At 44.9% G+C, this 22,936-nt stretch overlaps 1 protein-coding gene across 1 annotated transcript; it reads left to right on the top strand.

Annotated features, from left to right (window-relative positions):
• Positions 1-2,524: 2,524 nt before the first annotated feature.
• WNT2 (Wnt family member 2) lies at positions 2,525-18,389 on the top strand. The gene is made up of 5 exons (XM_027731069.2): positions 2,525-2,604; positions 3,970-4,193; positions 7,079-7,356; positions 10,308-10,572; positions 17,865-18,389. The coding sequence occupies exons 1-5, from the start codon at positions 2,525-2,527 to the stop codon at positions 18,092-18,094; spliced, it is 1,077 nt and encodes a 358-aa protein (XP_027586870.1). The 3' UTR covers positions 18,095-18,389.
• Positions 18,390-22,936: the final 4,547 nt, after the last annotated feature.

Here is a 22,936-nt window from a genome sequence, read left to right as displayed (position 1 = left end):
ACGGACCTTTCTGAGCTGCGGGGGCACAGCTGCCTCACCATTGTCTGCACCATGGTCTGCATGGGAATCTCTGCTCCGACAGCTGGAGCACCTCCTCCCCCTTGTTTTTCACTGACCTGGGTGTCTGCCCAGCTATTCCTCTCACATAGTCTAACTCTCTGTTTGGCTGCAATTGCTGTTACATAGAGGTTTTTTCCCCATTACTAAATAATTATCCCAGAGGTGTTGCCACCATCACTGATAGGCTTGGCCTTGGCCAGTGGCAGGTCTGTCTTAGAGCCGGCTGGCATTGGCTCTGTCAGACCTATGGGAAGCTTCTGGCATTTTCTCACAGAAACCACCCCTGTAATGTCCCTACTACCTAAATCTGGCCATGAAAACCAAATATGGTTCCCCAGTCCTCCTTCCAACCTTGCCTGTTCTGCCGTGTATAATGAAAGAGTGGTTGATAAAAATAATGGATCCAAGGTGAATTTGTGTAGGACCAGCACAAAATAGAGCTTGGAGAAGGAATCTGAACAGCAATAAAGCTGGAATGCAGATGTGGTAGATGGGTTATGGAGAAGAAAAGGACATCATTGATGAGTTGCTGGTGCAGTTGTTACAGGTAAAGGAGCTCCAGTTAGTACAGAAGGGTATCTCAGAAATTCTAATAGGTCACCTTTTTACTGCAAGCCTGAGAAGGCTGGTAGCACTGAGGACTGTAGCCTCTGCTTGCAGGGATCTAAAATACTGCTGGAATTTGCTGTCCTCTCACTGGCGTTTCTGTGCCCTGGTAATTGATCCAAGGTATATCGTAAACTTAAGAAATAAGTTGGCCAGCAGCTAAAAATTGGAATGTGTTTATACACTGGTGATACTTTATCAAATAGATACTGAGTGCCCATCTGTTGCTTTTAGGACTTAGTAGGAGCTGTGGTTGCCTCTGGGCAAGTACTACTGCTGGAGAAGCATTCATGTGCTCCAAGCTTCAATTGCTCTTACTTCGAAGTCTTTGCAGCTTTTGACATTGTGTGTAGGTGGGTGTTGGGTATTGATTTCTGGGAGTTGTTTGGGTTTTGGGGTATTTCTTTAAATTGATAAGTGGGTGAATGTTACCACCTCGAAAGTTGATATAATTCTGCCTTTTTCTTTCTGAAAGGGAATGTGCTTGCATCTAGTTCTGTGTCTGATCTCGAGAAGTTGTACCAAGGAACAGAGCAGACTGATGTCTCCTCTGCACGCAGCCATGGCTGTAATATGCTGCCTGAAGAACAGCTCGCAAAGGATGCTTCCTAGCTTGCTTTTCTGGGATTTTCACTTGGAGTTGATAACTGAACTCATCTTTTAGGAACTAGAGCTGTGTAGTCCCCAACTCTCTTAGCAACCTTCGGCGTTTGTCTTTGTTTCAGCCAGCGAGGGCTGTCTCAGAACTGGAGCATCTCCAGCTTGGTAATGATAGTTCGTTGTCTGGAATATTTGTTGCCCTGTATTTGCCTTACAGAGATGACACGAGGTGAAAAAGTTCTTAAATCCCTTGTTGTTGAGTTTGCTTCCAGCCCCGTCGCCTCGTCCCGCTCCCGGGCAGGGGCGGTGGGTGGCAGCTCGGAGCGGGGAAGCGCTGCGGCGACAGCAGGTGCCCTCGTCCCGGGCTTCAGGCGCCGCGATGGGGCGCGCAGCCCATCCCCCCGTCGGAGCCCACGGGCTGGGGGGTCCCCGCGGTGCGAGAGTAGGCAGGGAGGCCCGGGGCGGAGCCGGTGCCCGTGGAGGAGCCGGCCCGGCTGTGCGGGGCCCGGGGTGAGGGGAGGCGGCCGGGCGGTGTCACACCCTGCACCGGGGCTGCTCTGGTTTTCCGCTTCTCCCCTCGCATCGCGTCGCGGTTCCGTTCTTTGCTCGATGTTCGCAAGCGCTCGTACCGAGCCCGAAGTGCCGTCGTGCCGAACCCCGAGAGGTGCCAAGCGCTGCCGGTCTGTAACAGCCGGCCGGGGCCGGCGGCGGCTCGGCAGCAGGTCGTGTAGCATCTGCTGACGGGTTTGAACTCACTGTCTGCTCTTAATGTTATTGGAAAGCAACTGGCTCCTCGGGATTCCTTGCCTAATCAGAGGTGTTACCTCCTCCTCTTCCCCCAGTGTCTCTTGACATCATTTCATCCATCAGACTTTCAGAGGAAAAAAAAAAACACCAACCAAAGCAGAACCCACCCAGTCCGAGAGCAGCCCACACCAGCCCCTCAGTTTTGCCGTGACTGCAGGGAAGAGCTGGATCGGGGCAAAGATGAAGGATGAGAGCGGGGCTGAACTCCATGTCCTGAAGGATTTGGTGCAGGGCGAACCGAGAGGAATCCAGAGCGATGCACGGACCGGCATCCCCCGTACCCCGGGCGGGGATCGGTAAGGCCAGGGGCAGCGCATGGGGATGCGAAGGCGCTTGACCCACGGGAAAGAACTAGCCTTCGAGGTGCATTTGCCCCTGCTCATAATTGTTGCTCCATGGGATTTCTTCTGTCCCCCGCGACTGACCTGATGTGGACCGAAGCGTTTCTAACATGAACTTTCTCCCTGGGATCTGGTGGTCTCTTCCTTTGGTCTTGATCTGGGCGACCCCACCAGTCACCTCTTCATGGTGGTAAGTTGTGCAATTCCAGGAATTTTTATTTGCTCCTGGGGAAGGTGGGGTCGGATTAATTGTGAACTGGGGGGGGAGGGGGGGGGGGGAAGAGGGAAGCCTCTCCCTCTCAGGCTCTCACAAGCGGAGCTCACTGCTGCCAGCTGCTCCGGTCCAGAAAGTCCAGCCTTAAAGAGAGCGGGATTAGACGGTCCCGGCATCTGCTTCCACACCCCGTCCACGCACCTCGGCCTCCTCCTCCGCATAAGCACAACGCAGCAGCGGGGGCTGCACGGGGCTTTCGACAGGGCTGCGGGTGGAGGAGGACCCGGCGGGGGCAGCGGGCACCGCCCGGGCTGCGGGGCCGCCGAGGGAGCGGGAGGAAGGCAGGGAGGCGGGCGGGGAACACGCCCGAGGGGCGCGGGTGAAGCACTGCTCCTGGCAGCCAGCCCTCCGCGCCCCGGCGGCGCTGGGAATTGGCTACAGCAGCGCTATTTTTTTATTATTAATTTATTTTTTCTTTTTTCCTCGCCCTCCTCAGCCCCTCCCTCCTGCACAGTTTCCCCTCACTAAACTGCAAGGGCATAGGGCTGAGAGCCCTGCGGGCAGCCCCGGGCCCAGCTTGAAGTGATAGTTGATGTCGGTAGCTTGCTGCAAAACGGGTTTGAATGAAAACACACACTGCTCCTCAAACTGGGGACCCCAACCAAGGCCAGCCTGAAAAGTCTTAGTATAGGAGAGGAGTTAAAGCCTTCTTGTAAACCTAGGGAACACATTTAACCTTGACACCAGCTGACACGGGATCAAAGCCTGATTTATCAGACTGAGTATGTTTCAATAAAATGACTATCTGTGTCCTTAGCCGTATAAATGTTATTTATTGCGATGGCTTTTTGTCATGGTGTCTTCTAACTGCCACTTAAATATATATATTTTTGGAAGTCACGGCTTTAACGATTTTATGGTCGTATAAAATAATGAAAATACAAGAAAAGGACATTTTCGTCTGTTTGATCCCTTCAAAAGACACCTACAGAAGTTTGGGTTTTATGAAAGGTACTTTTCGAAACGTTTCAGGACTAATAGAGACCATCTGGATACAGATGATGTAATTTAATTTTTGTCAAGGTTTTTTTTTTTTTTTTTTTGAGTACTGCACGGAGCTGCAATAGCGGGGCTTGGGGTTCTCCTGAATGCTTCACGTTATTAAAAAGCACAGCATCGGTGACTAATGGTAAAGGATTTCCACCAAAAAGGCAGAGGTAGCTGTAGCTCTGGACCCACCTGAGGAAGGTTCCAGGGCACTGAGGACCCTCCTTCCCCTGGAGTCGGTGCCCGGGGGTCGCCGCGGGCCCCCGCCGCTGCCCTGCCCCTTCCCTCCCGCAGGTACATGGGCGCCGTGGGCTCGTCGCGAGTGATGTGCGACAACGTGCCGGGGCTGGTGAGCCGGCAGCGGCAGCTGTGCCGGCGGCACCCCGAGGCCATGCTCTCCATCGGCCGCGGCGTGGCCGCCTGGACGGCCGAGTGCCAGCACCAGTTCCGCCGGCACCGCTGGGACTGCAACGCCCTGGAGCGGGGGCAGCGCCTCCTCGGCCGAGTCCTGCTGCGCAGTGAGTCCCGGGGCCGGAGGCCGGGAGGGGCTTCCCGCGGGCCCAGGCGGGGCGCGGAGCCCCCGCGCCTACGGCCTGAGAGTAAACGGGGGTTTAGAGGGTCGGCGTGAGGGTACAAGGGTTCCACACAGGGGTACCAGGGGTCTTGTGGGCTGGCACCGCCCGGGCAGTGGTGGGGAACAACGGGAAGCAGTGGCCATCTCCCTGTTATCCTGGTTCTTAGCAAGAATGAAGCTTCGCTTTACACTTCAGGAGGAAGGGAAGGGGAAATGCAAAGTAATTCTAGGGTCTCGAAAGAACGGCATATATGATGATGCGAAGTGCTGCATTGCTTAAAAACGTGTATCAAATAAGAAAGACAAGGGGGTGGAGGGCTTTGACACGTTAAGGGATGGCTATGCAGTTCCCAACTTTTTTTTGGTGCATAATGGACCCACAAATTAAGGGCTACGGGGAAACCGAGGCGGCAGAATAGTGAAGCAGGACAGAGAATTTTCCATCACAGCCCAACCTCGGGATATCGGTATTCGGGGTGGGGCGGGCTGAAAGGGGCAGCTCATGTGTGAACAGGAGCCCGGTGCGTTGGGATGGCAGACAACTCCTGCACGCCGGTTCCCGCTGGAGCACTTTGCCTGGAAAGCACAGCAGCAGGGTACAATCCCCCCAGGGCTGTGCTGCTTGTGAGGCTGGGATCTGCGGCCATGCCGGGGCAACACAGCCCTCCAGGCTCCCTGACCTCTGCAGGGGCTGCGACAGCCAGTCCCCCAGGTCAAGCTCGGGGGAGAGAGAAGCAGGGGACACACATCTGATGGGGGTGAGCCAGGCTTGTGCAGACCTCAAGCCCCTTAGGACTACAGCGTGCATCCCACCCTGAGGGAGGATGGTTAAGCAGGGTGGTGGTGTCATCTAAATGTTGGGCTGAGGCATCACCTGGGCACCCAGCTGTGGTGCACAGCCAGTGGGGCTGACTCTGAACTGGCACTTGAGTCCCTGGGATGTCCCCAGCACCATTCAAGACAGCCTCTCCAGGCCGTGAGCAGCATGGTGCCTGCAAGAAGGGGAAGAGGAAAGTCCCCGGGGGACCATTGCCCCACTGGTGGCGATAGAGAGGAGGGTGGGAGACACTGGGCATGCTGGTCCAAGCAGTGGGATTTCATCCACAGAACATCATTCGGTGCCAGATTCTGCTGCTGGTGAGCAGTTGGTTCCTGTAACCAGCTTCGTGTTCCCTTAGCAATTATTTGTGAGTAACTGGTAACCTCACCCATAGGCTGAAGTTTTCTGTGAGGTTTGTCTGTTATTCAGGAAAATATGTTTGGCAGAACATGGCCCAATTCTGATGAGGCTACTTAATAAAAGAAGTAAAAATGTAGTTTTTCCTTAAGGGAAATTTTCACTGTTGGCTTATGTGAGAGAATGACAGCACATCAGGCTTCTGAGCTCTACACTGAGCCTGATCAGGCTGTGATTGCCATGGAAATGTAGCTTGATAGTGCTTTAATATAATTAAATGGTTTGGATTATTTCAGTAAACTCAAATGAAACATTTCTCTTCCAATGACATCAAGTGTTTAATTAACACTCAAATTAATTAAATTTATTTTTTAACTAACACTTTACAAAGTTTTGATGTCTCTGAACAACCTGTCTCAGAAATAAGTCTTCAAAGGAGCATGATTTGTAACAAGCCATAGTATCTTCTGCCTGATTTTGAAGGCAGTGTAGGGAAGGCATGGTTTGTCCAGTCCTTTTGAAAACTTTTAGTTGCCATTTGCTGAAGGTTTGCACAGCACAGGGAAGTCCAGGGCCCATTCCTGTTTGAAACATTTAGATGCTACTGGAATCAAAATACTAAATAATAAGTTATATGGTGTAATGCTGCCTCTACAATAAAAAAAAACAGATAACATTTGTCTTTGGGGTCCTACTTTACTGTGCTAATATTATTTAAGGCTTACAAGTCCTTCAAACAGGTCTTTCTCACTGCTAGTGGTCTTAGATACTGCACAAAAATCTACTTCTCTTTCTATGCTAGAAAACTCAGAAAGTAGGAAAATATTCCATTACCATAAATAGATTTGTGCCAGTATAATACAACTCTGTATTGTAAAGTACTATATCTTAAAACCAATTATTACATTGAAATATGTGCCTAATAGCCTATGAGGAGGCATAATCTAGAAATTTCTTTGGTATAATAAAGTATCTTGGTTAGGAGAAGGGAAAGCTGCCAGAGCAGCTGGCATGAAGAAGTCACAGCTGCCAGGCCAAATCCTGCCTCAATGACACAAGCATGTGCCATTGATTTAATGGAACTTGTTTGCGTCAATTATGGTTATGGGCTTGGTTCTAGGCAGAAAACCTAATTTTAGCTTTTTTTTCAGGAAATAACACCCAAGTTTTCTCCCTACCACCTTTTAAGCAAGAAAGTCTATTCCAAATGCTTTGGGAGAGGAAAATCTAGTTTCAAGAGTTACTTGCAGTATTTTGCAATGTACATGTTGTTTTAGTGTCCCTACTTAATAATTTCTTGAACTTATCTCTCAAATAGCCCTTCATATATTTTTCTAAATTGGTGAAACATGATAGGAATAGCAGCTGTCCTATTCACGTATCTGTACAGAACAACTGATCCATGAAAGTATATTAATCAATATTAGAAGCAAATGTTTAATATTTTCCAACTCTAACACTAAATTGATGAGCTTTTACCAGGGAGGGGTCCTAGTTTAAACCATGACTAATTCTGGCTCCAGGGAATGTGTATTTGTGTGTTTGCAGCTTAATTTTATCTTTTGCTCTGCAAAAAAGTCCAGGCTAACTCCCTGGACAGCCACTCAGACTAGCTACACCAATGATTTTTAAAGTGACTTTTTTTGTTTCAGGTAGTCGTGAATCTGCTTTTGTGCATGCCATCTCCTCCGCTGGAGTTGTTTTTGCCATCACCAGGGCATGTAGCCAAGGGGAGCTGAAATCTTGCTCCTGCGATCCCAAGAAGAAAGGCTCTGCCAAGGACAGCAAGGGCCATTTTGACTGGGGTGGCTGCAGCGATAATATTGAGTATGGCATTAAATTTGCCAGAGCCTTTGTGGATGCCAAAGAATGGAAAGGAAAAGATGCAAGGGCGCTGATGAACCTTCACAACAACAGAGCTGGAAGGAAGGTGGGTGTCCATCCAACAGATAGATGCCTAGAGATGTTCTTGGAGAACTCTCTCGTGTCTGGGGCGGGTAATGGTTAGCTCTTGCTGTCTGGTCTGAGTAGTTAGGAAGAAATACAGGATGAGCAGGAGCCTGAGCTTCTATTTCTATCTCCCTTGGAGGTTCAGTGTGTGACAGAGATCTTCAAACAGACTGAACTCAACTGATTAATAGTCAGAGTCAGTTCAGTGGCTCCTTATGTGGGAAGTTAAGCAGGAGTCCAAGTCATTGCAGGATAAGTTTGAATGCATGTTTCATTTTGAGCTTAATTCTTATATAAGGCAGAGTTTTACTTTTGATTAATACAGAACAGAAATTCCTGAAGACCACACTGAAGAACAGGCTTGACTTTAAAGAGCAAATTCAAAATAACACTAAAGAAAAAAACCATCATGTCTGTCCCTTTATGTGTATGGTAAACCTAATCATAAAGTGAGCAGAGAGAAACGGTAATTGCTTTACTTTCTAAGAATACAAATCCAAACTACATGTCCCTCCAAAAGGTTTTGGCCTTGGGCCATGACCTGCAGTAAACAAACCCCTTTTCTAAACACTGTATGAGAATACCACTCCTGAATTTCAACAAAAAGTCTTTACTTTTACACTGTAGGTGAATAGGAGGAGTAATTGTCAGGTGTATTACCCACTACTGGTGCAAAGGCTGAGGAATTTGTGCACTAACATTTTGTGATGGTAGCTATAAATAGTAAGAATAGATATTGTTTCATTATTTGAAATGTGTTCAAAATTTACTGCTTCTATAAAATCTGAAATAATACCAAAAAATGTTTTAATGTGCTAGACCAAGCACTTCTGAAATGATTTGTAGAGACTTCTTGTTTCTTACCTTTGGTTTTCCCTAAGGTATATTCAGTAGGAAGTAAATTGATCATATTCTGATCTTTTTGTGTTAAAAAGTTCCCTTTATATAATCTGTAAAATTATTTTATTAAAAGAAATGATCCAATTCTAATAAATGGTACTGCAAGTAGATGATTTTCCTGATAAATATTTGTCCTTCATCATCTTTCCTCCACCTGTTTATTGCCAGCAGGTGTAATTAATATGTAATATAGACAGATGAGGTTATTTAGGTCAATGATATGCACATGCAGTACTGTGGCTGTGTTTATGTTACTGTCCAAAAGAGACTGCAGTCTACAACAGAAGCAAAGAATTTTTAGGGGTGAATAAGTTCCATGATGGGAACTACTTTCTGTAATAGTTGAGCATCTTAGTAAGTTTTAAAAAAATACCGCTGCCAAATACTAAAGAAGTCCTGGTAAGCAGGTAGATTTTTAGTAAAAGATCAAGAGATTTTAAAAAATATATTCAATTAAAAATAATAAACACGTTCTCATATTCCCTAGGACCTGCCTTATGGACAGGGATGCTGTTTTGTGTCCAAAGTGCAATAGTGTAGGTTTAGCTTTGCAGGGATCTCACCACCTCAGCTGCCCATAAGCCTGGCATTTGGACCTGGGTAAAACCATCTGTGCCCTCAGCTTTTTCTTGCCCCCTAAAGGGTTGTCAATAAGTTTCATTTAAAACTAGACTATTCCAATTGTATTAATTAAATAATAAGTAGAATAAATATTTATAATATTTCCATATGAAGCATAGAACATAACATGATGTGTATCAGTATAGGAACATCATGGACAAAAAAAAGAGACCTGCATTCCTGTATGCTTCTTCCACTTTTAGAATCATAGAATCATAGAATCAGCCGGGTTGGAAGGGACCTCTGAGATTATCAAGTCCAACCCTTCCAGCAAGTTACTTTAAACATACAAGTAGTTAAACTGATTTGTGCTCAGATAATTAAAACCAAGTATCTGCTTAAATCCCAGATTTGTGATAGTACCATTGGCAATGAAGTGAGGCCGTGGGAATGCCAGTGACTTCTTTGAAGTAGTCATATGATTTAAAAGTTGGAAAGAAAATTGAAAGTACTTTGGTTTTATAATACATTCTCTCTTTATTACCAAGTGCTTGACTGAAAAATGCTGCTCCACTGTCCATCAATCTCACTTCTAATCATAGAACTTTCCTCTCTCTTACCTTCCTCCCACGGTGCCATCCCTCTTGTACAAACGCTAAAATGTTCATATTTCATGAACCTTAAGGCATAATATTTATACATCAAATATCCGTATCTTCAGAATTAGAAATAAATTATTTATTGCCTATGAACCCATCTGTTGTTCTCCAACATCATACAGGTAGCCTAAACATCTGCGATGAAGCTGACGTGGCTTTAATGCTATCAAGACGTTAAATTAATGATGAAGGTGATTTCTCCAGTGCAAACTAATGAAGGCCTTATTCTAAAATGTTTGTTAAAAGGTTTATAAGCCTTTTAAGGATACTGTATTTTAAAATTTTGCATAGATCTGATGCCTAGCCCAGGTTCGATGTTTTGTACAGCCTCAGTAAAATTGTTTAAATATGAGATACCTATGGATTCCTGGACAATGTTTGAAACACTGTTCAAGGCAAAAGGCAACTTCGCGAAGATGAACCAGAGAGGGCCAGCATAGCGACGCTGCAGCTGGAACGATGGGGAAAGGGAGTGCGTTCACCTCCCAGGGGGGTGAATGATTCTGCCTGTTTCCCAGATCGTTTCCTCCTGCCCAGTCTGTGTGTGTCCTAGTGCTGTGGACCATCTCGATCCTCGGGATGAGTGGGAAGGTAAGCCCACCAGCTGGAGGATTGTGTGTAAGGTTGAGTCAAGCAACCAGAGCAGATCAGCCATGTGAGTTGGTGCTTGATGCTGCCAGTGGGTGTCACTACAGACCATGACATGGAGACTCATCGCAGGCCTGGCATTACAGGATGGATGGAAAAGGGCTGAGAAGCAATCAATTGTAGTTTGTTTTACCTGTGTATATTTTACTGCATTTCTAAACAGGCCGTGAAGCGGTTTTTGAAACAGGAGTGCAAATGTCACGGCGTGAGCGGATCGTGCACTCTAAGGACCTGTTGGCTGGCCATGGCAGACTTTAGGAAAACAGGAGATTACCTGTGGAAGAAATACAATGGAGCAATTCAGGTGGTCATGAATCAAGATGGCACGGGTTTCACTGTGGCTAATAAGAAATTTAAGAAGCCAACTAAGAATGACCTGGTATACTTTGAAAGCTCTCCAGACTACTGTATCAGGGACAGGGATGTAGGTAAGCCTCTATCATTACACATGAATGGGTTTTATTTCAGACATTTGTAATTCAAAGGTCAAAAATTATCATTATTATTGAGAGTGTGTGTGTATATAAATCCACGCATGTAACCAGCTGGAAAAAGGCAGGAAGATGTTTTGGAAGGACAGCTCTATACAAGAACAATAGTTTCTCCATGTCTCTAGATGTGCAACAATCAGTTGTTCTAATATGATTCAGCAGTTTCTGCCAGATGCTATGGAGCCCTGGAGATGCTGTAAGGCAAAAGCAGCTTTCAGCCACTTTCAGTTTGAGTTATGCTCTGGAGGCATGTCCATACTGTGCAGAACTGCATATACCTTGTGTCACACAGCTCACTCCAGAGCTGCCCCAAGTCCCGTGATGTCCCTGTGATACCACCTCCTGTCTCATTGCTTCTCTTCCACATCGTTATGCTACTGCTGCAGTGCCCTCCTTTATCTGCACATTCCCTGCCACTCACTGTGACCGTGGCTCCCCTGGCCCTAGACACATCTCTCCCCATGTGGCAGGTCAGCCCCTTAGTGCTAACCCAACTATGCTTGCACCAGCCAGGGCAGGTGTGGGTAACACAGAGCGAGGCAGCTGGAGGATGTGCAGGTGGGTGAAAGAACAGAGGTTGGTTGGACACAATGTTGAGCAACACGGCAGTTTATTCCTCTGTATGAGACAGTGTTGGCTCTGCTCACGGTAACCATTGGATTCTCTGAAGAGTTGTGCCAGCCCCAGTGGGAAGAAATAAAGTTTCAGGGCTGCTATTAACACTGAATTTTCCTGCTTTCAGAGAGTCGATAGAGACACACTTAGCAGTGTTCCAGGATTCAAGGAATTGCCAAGCACCAGGAATCCTGCTAACAGTTCTTGACCCATGTATAGTATTTCCTGATGTGGCAATTAAAAAATAGCAACTAGAAAACCAGAAACTGGGAAAAGAGAACCAGACTGAGTAATGTATGAGAGATGTTGTGGAACTAATTAATAGGTTGTATAACAGGCCAGATTGCACCCCATATGACATATCTGTAAGTATCTGGATAGCAATGCAGCTCAACTGTTCTTGGCACTGCTACATATTTACAATCCAAGTTTGCTTGGAATAAACATTGCAGAACAACTGTACCTAAATAAGAACAATATGTGAATTCCTGGTCATGTACTATTGACTTCAATGAACCCAGAATTTCATCCAGTATGCTTACATTGTACAGTGTTTCTGGTTAGTTGAGTAGTCAATGTAATTTTCGATGTTATTTATGGTTTTGGCAGGTGACGTTTATTACCTGCATAAGAACATATTCTTCCTTGAATAGTGGCTGACATTGTGAAGTCTAATACTTCAACCCAAGTGAATAAATAGGCATATTGTGGCATTGTGCAGAGACTAAGTTTGTAGACTAGGATTTTTTCAAAACATTTATTTCTTGAGGTTGCCTCGTCCATTATAAAACCCATGATTTCTTTTCTCCTTGAAGAAGAACCTGTACACAACCCAATTCTATGTCAAAAAACAATTTAATAATCTCCTTGTATTAAGCCTAATCTCATCTGTCAGTCTTGTTATCGTGGAGGAGAGCAAGCATCTTTCACTGCAATGTATTACGTGCATTTGCCAGACGCTGACAAGCCTGCCCAGAGATGGCAAAGTCTGACATGTGCTTTGGCCTAGCTCAAGATAAGGCTGCAGTTGAGGCAGCATTTCTTTACTGCCCAGAATTTAGGAAATGTAGCTGTTTGGAAGAGAATATTTTTAGCAAACTGCAGAAAACTTTTGATGGGATGTGGAGTGCCCTGCTGCTTGTGTGGAGCAAAGGAAACAAAACCTGATTTGGCTTTGAGAGAGATGATTTTGGCAGCTGAATAACATTTTTTCCTTTTTTATATTTGCCCTGTTGAGCACTCCAGAGTGTCAGCCCTGTTAAATGGCTGCAAATGAAATGAGATTATGGAAGTCTGAGTTTGGAAATAGGTGGGGAGCATCTCAGCATCAGCTAATCTAGTACCGCTGCATTTTAGTATGTCCTTGAATATAGTTCTGCCTTTCACTTGTATTCCCTGGAGAACGATTTAGTGCTTCAGGAAAAAAAGTATAGCTAGAGGTTGGTTAGTATTGGGACTGAATGAAGGATTCCCAGAGGAAACTTTAAGAACCAGTGACTTAAAGGTGCTCAGGGATTCTACCATCAGCAGCCTACCCAGAAAAAAGCAGATACCTTCTCTTCTGCCACTGGAGCTTTTAGCCCTGGTTCTTCTCTCTGTTGGTGGGCAGTCACAGAGAGTGCTGAGGCTGAATACACCCCCCTGGGTCTGGCACTCTGAGCTGGGTAGCTGGACATACATACATGGAACACCCCTACAGTATGAAAAATATGGTTTGTTTGTTTTTTTTTTTCTCTAGGAGGAAAAGGGGAGTAATTGACTTCAGGAGAGACATAGTATGTGGAAATCACTAATAGCAGTTCAATAGAAAGAGAATATAATAACGTGACCACGTTTTTCCTCACATTAAGATTTCAGGAAGGACCAAAGGAAGATTCTCAGAAGTGCTCAGAATTCATTTAACTATGCTCACATAACTCTGCTGAAATAATTTTTGCTCACAATTTTGTACTCAAAAGTTGATAGAAACAGAGGTAGGACATCCCAGAGAGCTTTGAAAAATCTTGCCACGAACATAGAAATTTTGCCACTCTTCCTTATATTATCATAAATTTCCAGCCTCCAAACCCAGTACCAGCATACCCAGGACTGCCCAGGGAAAGACCTGTTAAGAATGATAGAGCTGTGACAAGAACTAAAGCGACAGTCGCACAAGTGGCAGTCCCGCTGTCACACATACTACCTTACCCTGAATGCATTACTTCCCCTATGAAATGCTCTAAAACTCCCTCTTGCTTGTCTGCTTTTATAAGCCTCTATTTGAAGTATTTTAAGTTTTAAAAGGTTGCTATTTGCCCATCTGTGCAGGCTAGGTTGATTGAAAGCTGTTGCCAGTTTATTTGGAACATAATGGTGGACAAGCAGAGACTGCTTTAGAAATAAGCGTATGAGCAGCTGTAGCCTGCTGGCCAAGCCTTTGTTAGAGCCTGTTGATCACGGACACTATTAAAGCAGTGTAACATCTACCTGCCACAGAAAATGTTTTAGAACTGATTTATTAATCATTTGTACAGAGCAATCAAAAAAATCTATGCAGTATTTGAGTGAAAATTCCTTTTACAGGGAGACCCTCACCAAAGCTTGCAGAGCAAGCTGAGCTTAACTAAAGCATGTTGACATAATGTGTATGAGCAGGGAGGTTGTGTCCCCAGGTGTGGGCATCAAGGTGGAGGTGGTGGGCAAAGGCAGGATGGGGTTGGTGAGCTTATGTTGATTGTTCACATCTGTTCTGGTAGCAGTGAGGCTTCAGCCATGTGGAGGTGGTGGTGGAGCAGAGGCAGGGCATATTTATGTGCAGATAATCTCAGACTGCTGCAGCAGTCCTTCAAGACCTGTTGCAAATCCATGTGCTTCAAGTCATCCCTAGGTTTCTCCCAACGCTCACATGGTCCCAGTTTGAGTACTGTCAACACCAGTGTCACTGCCTCTACCTATGCTTGGGGCTGGGGTCGCATACCTGGACTGCGGTGTCCATCTCCTCTGTCCCCAACAGGCAGACAGGGTACTGCAGCTGTGTTTGAGGATCCTCCACATCTGGTCTCCTGGTGGAAAGCACTGTGGAGAGGCATGTGCAATGCTACAGGCAGCCCTCTGGAGTTGTGTGTTGGGTGACAAATCACACTGGCAGGGTGACCTGCTTTAGGTCCTTCCCAGGATTGTTTTTGTGTTAATTTATTCTCTTGCTGCCCCATGTAAGCCATTTGCTGCATTTTTGATGTGAATGAGGCCAAGTCCAGAGTGTAGCCTGGAATTTAAAGTGTAGCCTGTGAGTCCTGGTGTTGTGCAAGATGTGTTAGTGCTTGAGGTATGTAACCCATGGAGGGAAACCAATCCTGATCTATGTCAAAAACTTCTCGCTGAGGTTGGCTGCATACAGGCAGTCCCAGTGCAACTTGTTGGCCTGTATCTCACAGCCTGAGCATTGCAAACATGTTGGGTGTTCCAGCCCTGTGCGGGCTTACGGTGGAGCTTGTGATGACTTCCATTAGTGCCATCACCCCGAGAGCCTCTGGGAGCTGAGAGGTTATGAAGGCTCTCAGTGGCTATAGAAACTAGAATGAGACACGTATTTCCTCAAAACTGAATCTGGATAAGCTGTTTTTGTCAACACATTGCTGTCTCTTCATTGCTGGCCTTGGAAATCCCAGCCTCTCCAGACAAGGCTGCCTCCAATGTGTGCTGCCTGTTCTTTCCAGCCCTTCTATACTGGGTGTTGTACATAGGTTCCAGTAGCTTCAGAGATACTTTTCTCTGAATATTTCCTTTAATTTTTTCCAGCAAAACACTAGTGAGGAAACTATTGCCAGGGATTTCACTGGTTTTACTTTTTTTTTAGGTGGAAGTCAAATAATTAATGTTATTGCTTGACATCAGATTTTTAATCAATAGAGGTAGAAGGGAAAAGATCACGTTATAAAGGAATAAATATATTTTAGAGCTTTAAGAATGGGGAAAATTATTTTTCAACTTAGCATATGTTTGCTTAAGAAAACAGCTATGCAAACCAAGAAGAAAGGGTTTGATGTACAGGCCGTAAAGTCAGCAGTATTAAAAGCTGTGGATGTTTTGCCAACATAATGTGTGTAGACATGGCAATTCCAATACTTGAAATGAAAACAAAGAGATTGCATGAAAACTTTTTACAAGTTAGAACATACTTCTGCCTCTTAAGAGCTGAGGAGGTGTATCACAGGTAGCAGGCAAAGATCAGAAAACTCTGCCTTATTTTGTGCAGTGTCTTCTGTAGTCTTCATTACCCAGGGTAATGAAGACGCGCAAATAACTTGCTTGACTCCTTGCTGCTGACTATTGCTCATTTTCTTTCTCGCTAGAGAAGCCACAGAGATGCTGAAGATGCTGTTTGAACTTTAAAAAAAATGTTAATTTTACCTGGAAACTAAGCCTTTATATTAGCCTGTTTTCAATTTTGTCACAGTCTGTGGATCATTTAGTCTCCTGTCCTAGTGGTGTAGTAAATGTTGATGTTTTGTTGTGGGCAACATCAGATGTTAGCAGCTTCTGACTGTTAGCAGCTGAAATAATTTTGATTTTGAAGCTGGTGGCAAAACTTCTGTTGAAAGCAGCGGGTGCATTCTGCTTGGGTTCTTCTTCACTGCTGTGTGATTTCCCCATACATCTCCAAGTAAGAACTGTGGAGCTGGAAATTACCCCGTGCCTCAGCTGAGGCCACTTGGGCAGCTCAGCAGCACCTTTGTGGCTCCGGACCCCTGAGCCAGGGCCGGTGCCTCAGCCTTTGGCAGCAGCCGGTGAGTGGCTCCTGGGGTAGGCAACTGGGGCAGCTGTGGGTACCTGCTGATTCTGGGGGCAGGTGGCCACACGACACCCTCCTGTTCTGCCTGCAGCAGACCTGAACCAGCCGTTTTGATATTGAAGGTTTCCAGGTGTATATTTCAACCTAATGAATATTTAAATATTTAAATAAATACAGGCATCTAGACTATGGAAGAGAAGGCTGAGATGTGTTCTAGGGACTGAAACACTTCTCCGGGACAGCAGCTGAAGCCTGTCCTGACTTAGATGCAAAAAGAGCAAAATTTCCACCCCTATGCCTGAGAGGCTGAATCATGTATCAGTCCCGCAGCCTGAGGTGACTGTGCTCCAGTCCCTGAGATCCCTCATTATATCAGTGGCTTGGGGACAGCCCTGAAATAACATGAAGTCTCCCTGGTGCTGGGAGCAGCAGGGGATGGAGGGACAGTGAAGACTTGTATGTTATGCACTGCTTTGAGACAGTTGTGTCAGTATATACAACCATAAGTACACCATAAGGGGGAAATAAAGAAAATTAGAATTTATGCACCTTAGATTTTTAATAATTGCAGATTAATTACAGCTTAAGTTTTATTAATTGATTGGCTTGCTATCCTAATTTATGCAAATTTGAATTAATGTCTGCATATATTTTTCTTCTTTAAGAAGGTAAATTGCTCATGTTTGGTGTCCACCTGTGAATACACTTTGTAAAATGTTTCCAATTAATTTAATTATCCCAGCCATTATTTAGGAAATATCATTTTGGCCAAGAAGAAAAGAATGGAGGTGTAATTAGCGCTACAGAAAATTTCAGAAGAATGTTAATTTCATGAATATACTTGAATTTGATTTATAACAATACATAAGAAATTAGGTGAAGCAATGAATTTTCATGAATTTTCAGATTGATAGTAATAATCTGTCAACAACTGTGGTATTGATCCTAAAATGTACCTTAAGATCAGTTTGTTTTAGATACGTAGCAGCCCCTATATGGTACAGTCACTATTCAGGCTAAGATGTCTTACAGAGCCGTTTTGTGCACGTGGAGATGGGCAGAGGCATTTCAGCCACTCCTGAGAGTTTCAAGAACATGATGAGGTGTGGTTTGCTTCTTACCCCTTCTTCTGTCTACAGCAGGCTATAATTTAGTTTCTTCTAATCTCTGTCATGAGAGAGGAGGACAACCCTTGGTGTTACCCCACAGAGATGAGAGGCACACAGAGCAGCCATTCTTCAGCTGCACCCTGAACTGGTGGACATGGGAACCATGGGTGGACAGAGTGGTGCTTCTGCAGTCACTTCTGCAAGACTTTAATCACTGGCAGCACAGTTACTTTGGCCCCTTGCAGTCACCAAATTTTGTGGTCTTCTCTTTCCCAGCCCTCCCTTGCCCACCCAGAGCTCCTCACCAAAGCCAATGAGATCCCGAGCACCACAGGGATGCTCCTCTTGGGCACCCTGTTTCACACAGCCCTGGGAGGCTGGGCACAGGGAGCAGGAGGAGGCTGCACAGCTGCCTCGAGGAGGGTGTCTGCTCTCTGGAGAGGAAGAAGGTGCTAGGGAAAGATGAAGCAAAGCATGATGATATCAAGAGAATCAGGCAGAGCCTTGAAGTATTTGGTCCACTTTACTCCTCATCTCCAGACCTGAATTCTAGGGGACAATTGAGAGCAATTTTACCTTATTATAGGCATTTCTCTGTCTTGATGCTGAATCCTGGGTAACGTGATGCTGAAGGATCAAATAAATTGTGAATTATGTCTCTTATACCTATTTTCATATGCTTTCTGTCCTTCCTTAAAATCCACCTCCTGACATTTACTGTGTTCCCTCTGTAGGGTCCCTTGGGACAGCTGGTCGGGTGTGTAACCAAACCTCCCGTGGCATGGACAGCTGTGAGGTGATGTGCTGTGGGAGAGGCTACGACACGTCCCGCGTCAGCAGAATGACCAAATGCGAGTGCAAGTTCCACTGGTGTTGTGCTGTGCGCTGCCAGGACTGCCTAGAAGTGGTGGATATTCACACATGCAAGGCGCCGAAGAGTGCTGGCTGGATCTCCCGGACATAATGCACAGGCTGCTGATGCTGAGGACCACAACCTTTTGCCCTCCCTGGTCTGTGTAGGGAAGGCATCTGAGGTCTTTGCTACTTTTACACCTGTTTTGCCTTTGTTGTTCATCACACAGAAGTTGCTGAATAATTAATAGAAACACTGCAGCATTTACTTTCCATTTCTGCACGACAGTGTTGCTGCAGAGTTGTCTGTGCATAAACTGATGCAGCTCTGGAAGGACGTACTTGTGCCAGGACTCTTTCAACCACCATGTAATGCTCCTCCAGACTACTTGTCATCAGGAATACAGCAAGACACAAAAATGGGGCACCTCTTACCACCAGCAACTGCGTGGGCTGAGCTTGCTCAAACATCTTCTGAAGGATCTTGGGCAGGTCACAGTTGTGCCCTGGATACTGAAGGACTCGGGAGTTTGAGCACTGGTTGTTGATTTCTCCATGAAAGAGAATTTGGGGCCAGGCTGGTGAAAGGCTTTACTGGCGGGATGTTTGTTCATCCCTGGTGTAATGGCGTTTGCAATAGGGTGGCCACCTGAGGCCACTCTGGCCACCATTAGCACACTGTGTCTTCCTATGAGGCAGAAATCGGCCCACGGAATAAAACAAAGGAAATCGCAGGAGATGTATTCAACCACAACACTTTCATAAACTATTAAAGAGTCAAAGCAAATGTCTTAGTTATATGTTTGTGAAAACTTGCCTTAAAAGCTTTTAAAAAGTCATTAACTAGTGAGGTTTTGGGGCTTTTTGATCTGCAGGATCGAAGAGAAGAAATGGTTTCTCAGCCTAGTGAGAGCTGGGTACAGGACACTCAACTACCTAAGGATAAGGTTTCCTCTTTTTCGCATGCAGAATAAGTGGAAAAACATCTGCAAACAGTGATGGAGAAGGAAATGCCTTGCCTCGGTAATGATTTGGTTTCTAAAGAATTTATCAACTTCTGTCTTCTTTCAAATTTAATAAATCTTTAAAGCGTGTTCAAAATTATACTTTCTATTCAGATGAAGACTTTCAAATGAGATTTTTTCTGCATACTTTCTACAAAAACTTACGCCTATGATTCAGAGTGCATCCACCTTTGATGGAGGCAGTTCCAGGTTGTGTCAGGTCCATATGCTGGGCTGGGATCAGCACAAAACAAGTTGCTGGGTAGATGTGCAGGCTCAGAAGGCCCAGAAATCTCGCAGCCTTGGTGGAGAGGAACTGGGTCAGAGAGGAACCAGCTGCCTCTCCTCCAGGCAGAGACCAGCAAACAAGCCAAGAGAAAGATGGGTTCTGTGACAATAAGTCTAGTAAGGCTCTGGAAGAGCACCCATGAAGAGTAGAGGCAGGCAAGGTCATGAAAAAATAAAGTAGGGAAAGGAGGTTGAATGGGTGATAGAATGTATTGTAGATACAGGTGAAATTTCCATGTGAAAATGAAATAGACTGGAAGAACCCTAGTGGGTACAAACAGTGCAGGAAAAAGTAATATCCAAGTAGCAAACTAAGGCAATAAAGTGAGTAGTACTCTGGCTTTGTTCTGGTTTTTGGTATGTTTTGGTTTTGTTTTGGTTTGGGTTTTTTTTGTTTTTGTTTTTTGTTTGGGTTTGGGAGGTTGTTTGTGGTTTTGTTCGGTTTTGTTTTTGTTTGGTTTTGCTTTTTAACTACTTAAAAAAAATGAGGTTTTGCATTCAGCAGTTTTGAGAGAGCAGTCATTTACATCTGCAAGGCTTTGGAAAAAGTTTGTATCATTAAAAATTAAAATGGGTAATTCATCTCCAGAAGGCACAGTTGGCATTAAAAGATGAGGAGGATCCAGAAGGGTATTTATTTGGACAATAAGTTAAGTTTAGTTACTGTATATGGCAATGGTCATGGCTAGAAGTAAGAATAATCACACTTCTGTCTGTAAGCCAACTGCTGGTGGGAACAGCCCTGCCAGCATGTTAGTGCACGTGCAGTGTAGTGTGTGTGTTATGTATGTGCACATGTGCAGTTCAGTGGTTATACTGCTGGCCCCATTACTGCTGGCAATTCTGACTCTGGGTTGGATAAGGAAAATTTCATACATAATTGTATTTAAAGGTGAGCTCCAAGGAGAATTTTTATTAGGATTTCACTGTGAAATTAAATCTGCATGCAGTTCATAGCCTGAGCAATATCATATTTTAAGGCTTAAAGAACTTAAAAGTAGTATAATAATTTTTAATTTTTTAGTGCCATTTTGCTTGAAAAATTCAGGGAGAATTTGAGTAGTCTAAAAATTTCCTCTGTAATAAAGCTGAAAATATTTCAATGTTCTGGAAAAAAAGAAAGCCTCATTCTTACAAGGGAATTTGTTCTAGGCAGTGGAGTGAAAGGTAGTAAAATCAGATCTCTTCTTAAATCTCTTATCTGGTTAATACTCCAGAAAACCAACCCACCTGAATTCTGCAGTCCCAGGTAAAGTGTTTTGGGGTTATGGTAGTAAAGGTGGAACTTTTATTCACCAATCTGGTCCTCCTGCACCAAGGTACATCTTGCTCCAAATCTTCCCCTGGTCTCAGAGGCTGGTGGTTCTTAAAGGCTGGTCTTCCATCCGGAAGATGGGGGCATTGAGTACCTTGGCCTTTTCGGTGTCCTTTGTCACCCCATCCAGCACCAAGCACATGCCAGGTACGCACAGCAGGATGACTTTCCCATTTCAGATGTGCCATATCAATAAGCTGCGATGTGATGCCTCCACCAAACCTACTTCACCAGAGGAAAACCAAAATATTTCACATTTAACAACTGTGTAAGCGCTGAGCTGGCCATTTTTTTGATGATAGTTTTTTCTGGGTTTATATGGTTTTTTTGGTTTTTTTAAAGAGCTCAAGGTAGGTGTGTTACAACTGTAAGTATTTCTACTGCCTCTTCCATGAAAAAAAGCACTCCCAGAAGCTGTTGCTATTTCTTAGTGGCAAAAGACACTCAGAGATGTAATATTGCTAGGAAAGGCCCCTCCGTGACCTTCAGCTAATTAAACAAAGAATAAAAAAAGGGGGAAAAAAAAGAGAAAGCAAAAAAAGAAGAAACAGAAATCAGGCAAGGCAAATGAAATAATCCTGTGTTTTGTTCTATGGAATAAATTTACTCATTTATTTAGTCATGAAGAGGAAACAGCTGTCCCTAGGTAGACACTTTAGCGTCAGAATAATGTTAGCTGAAGCAAAAGGTTGTAGGATTATTTTTTTAAATAGGCAGTCCAGTTTTCTTGAGGGAGTTCCCTTTAATTTGCTGCATGAACTCAGAATCTAACAGCGCCCTAAAACTCTGTTAGCCCGCCAAGCTTTTTGGGATTGCTCCCTCCCCACTATACTGTTTTTTAAAAAACTTTACCCAAAAAAGTGTGTTGAGCTGTTTTATGTGAAATCTCCTTTAAAAAATGTAATTTTCTTTTATCACATGGAAATGGGGAATGACTTAGGAATAGTGGTGTGTGCTAGGGCATGTGGGCATTGAAACTTGAGAAATCGTTGCTTTTTTTTCCTGCAAGATTACCTAAACCCAATTTGTGCATCTCATTCTGACCTCCCATCCCTGTGTAACCTTCTTTGCAGCTGTGAATTAGAAATAAAATACTGCATTTCTGGTACTGTGCTGCACAGCTGCTGAAGGGCAGCCACCCTGAATGCCCAAACCACGACTGTTGGTCTCTGCCTGCAGGCTCCATGTCCAACCTCTTGTGGGCATGTGTATGGTGGCAAGGGGGAAAGGAATGTTTGGGGATTAATGAAGATCTGGATCTGGAGAAGGTGCTTTTCCTAGAAAAAAACAGCTCTTAATCCACTGTGGCAGCACAAAGTGTACCAACACTCACTGTTCTACATGTCATTTGCCCCGCACTCTTTGGAAAGGCTACAGCCTTCATGCAGAGCATGGCTACCTCCAAGGGCAAAGGTGGTTTTGAGATCACATATCAGAGCCTGCAAGTTTCTTCTGCCACGTCAAACAACAACAAATGAACTTATTATCTGAAAGACAGCAGCAGCTCACCGGCTGTAATCACAAACATGGGTTTGGGTTGGGTTTTTTCATATAACAGCTCATTTGCCTGCTGAAATGGGTATGACTTCATAAAGTAAGCTCTCTTGTGTGAAAGAAGCAAATGCACATGAATCAACACACTGACAGCTCCCTCTGCGGTGGGAGCTGGGCAGGAGCCCTGAAGGAAGCTGGGTGGCAGCTGGGGCCAGGGGCCACCTTGTTCACTCTGTAACCAGAGCCCTGAGGTTTTCAAGGTCTCCATGCGGTGGCAGCCACACTGACTGTGGAGTGTGCGTTGAGTGAGAGAGGTGTAGCTTCCTTTGGATGTTTAACTTCTGCAGCAAAACCCCTGGTAATTTTCTACCGGGGTAAGGACTTCTATGTTCTCCCACTGAAAAATCACAGTCTGTGTATTCAGCATTCACACAAAACGATGAAGAGAAAGCAGCCCTCCCTACCAGTGCACTTCCTGCCTTGAAGAAGCTGTAAATCTACCCAGTGGAAGGGAGGGATAGAAGGTGGCCAGCTTGACTTGTCACTTCTCAGGGGGGTCCTCTCCTTTTTTGTTCTATGCAGATTACAGTGTAAAGAGATAGTGTGCATCCAAATTCTATTAGGCTGGCTTTAAAGAAAAAAGGAACTGCTAAGATTTGAATTTAAAAAGCTCCCCCCACCCTCCACCTCTAAATCTGCAATCTGAAGATTCAGATGAATTATTATCTGAAGCAGATTTCCAGAAGGCTCATCTCTGCACTAAGCCAGAGGCTTTCCATCATTATAATTGTGGGCTTTATTTGCCTTTTCATCTAAGCCATGCTGAACTTCACAGGAAACATGTCAGAGGCAG

This window comes from Pipra filicauda, unplaced genomic scaffold (assembly GCF_003945595.2).
Source record: "Pipra filicauda isolate LSUMZ 115617 unplaced genomic scaffold, ASM394559v2 scaffold210_size2929891_pilon, whole genome shotgun sequence".
Classification (NCBI taxonomy): Eukaryota; Metazoa; Chordata; class Aves; order Passeriformes; family Pipridae; genus Pipra; species Pipra filicauda.
Note: the sequence above shows the minus strand (reverse complement) of the source record. Positions and strands in the feature narration are given on the sequence as shown.

Excerpts from the sequence above, each read along its gene's own strand:
- WNT2 (XM_027731069.2), top strand. The coding sequence starts at position 2,525 with ATGAACTTTCTCCCTGGGATCTGGTGGTCTCTTCCTTTGGTCTTGATC. Across the intron at positions 4,194-7,078 it reads CGGCCGAGTCCTGCTGCGCA|GTAGTCGTGAATCTGCTTTT; the intron begins GTGAGTCCCGGG and ends TTTTTGTTTCAG. Across the intron at positions 10,573-17,864 it reads TATCAGGGACAGGGATGTAG|GGTCCCTTGGGACAGCTGGT; the intron begins GTAAGCCTCTAT and ends TTCCCTCTGTAG.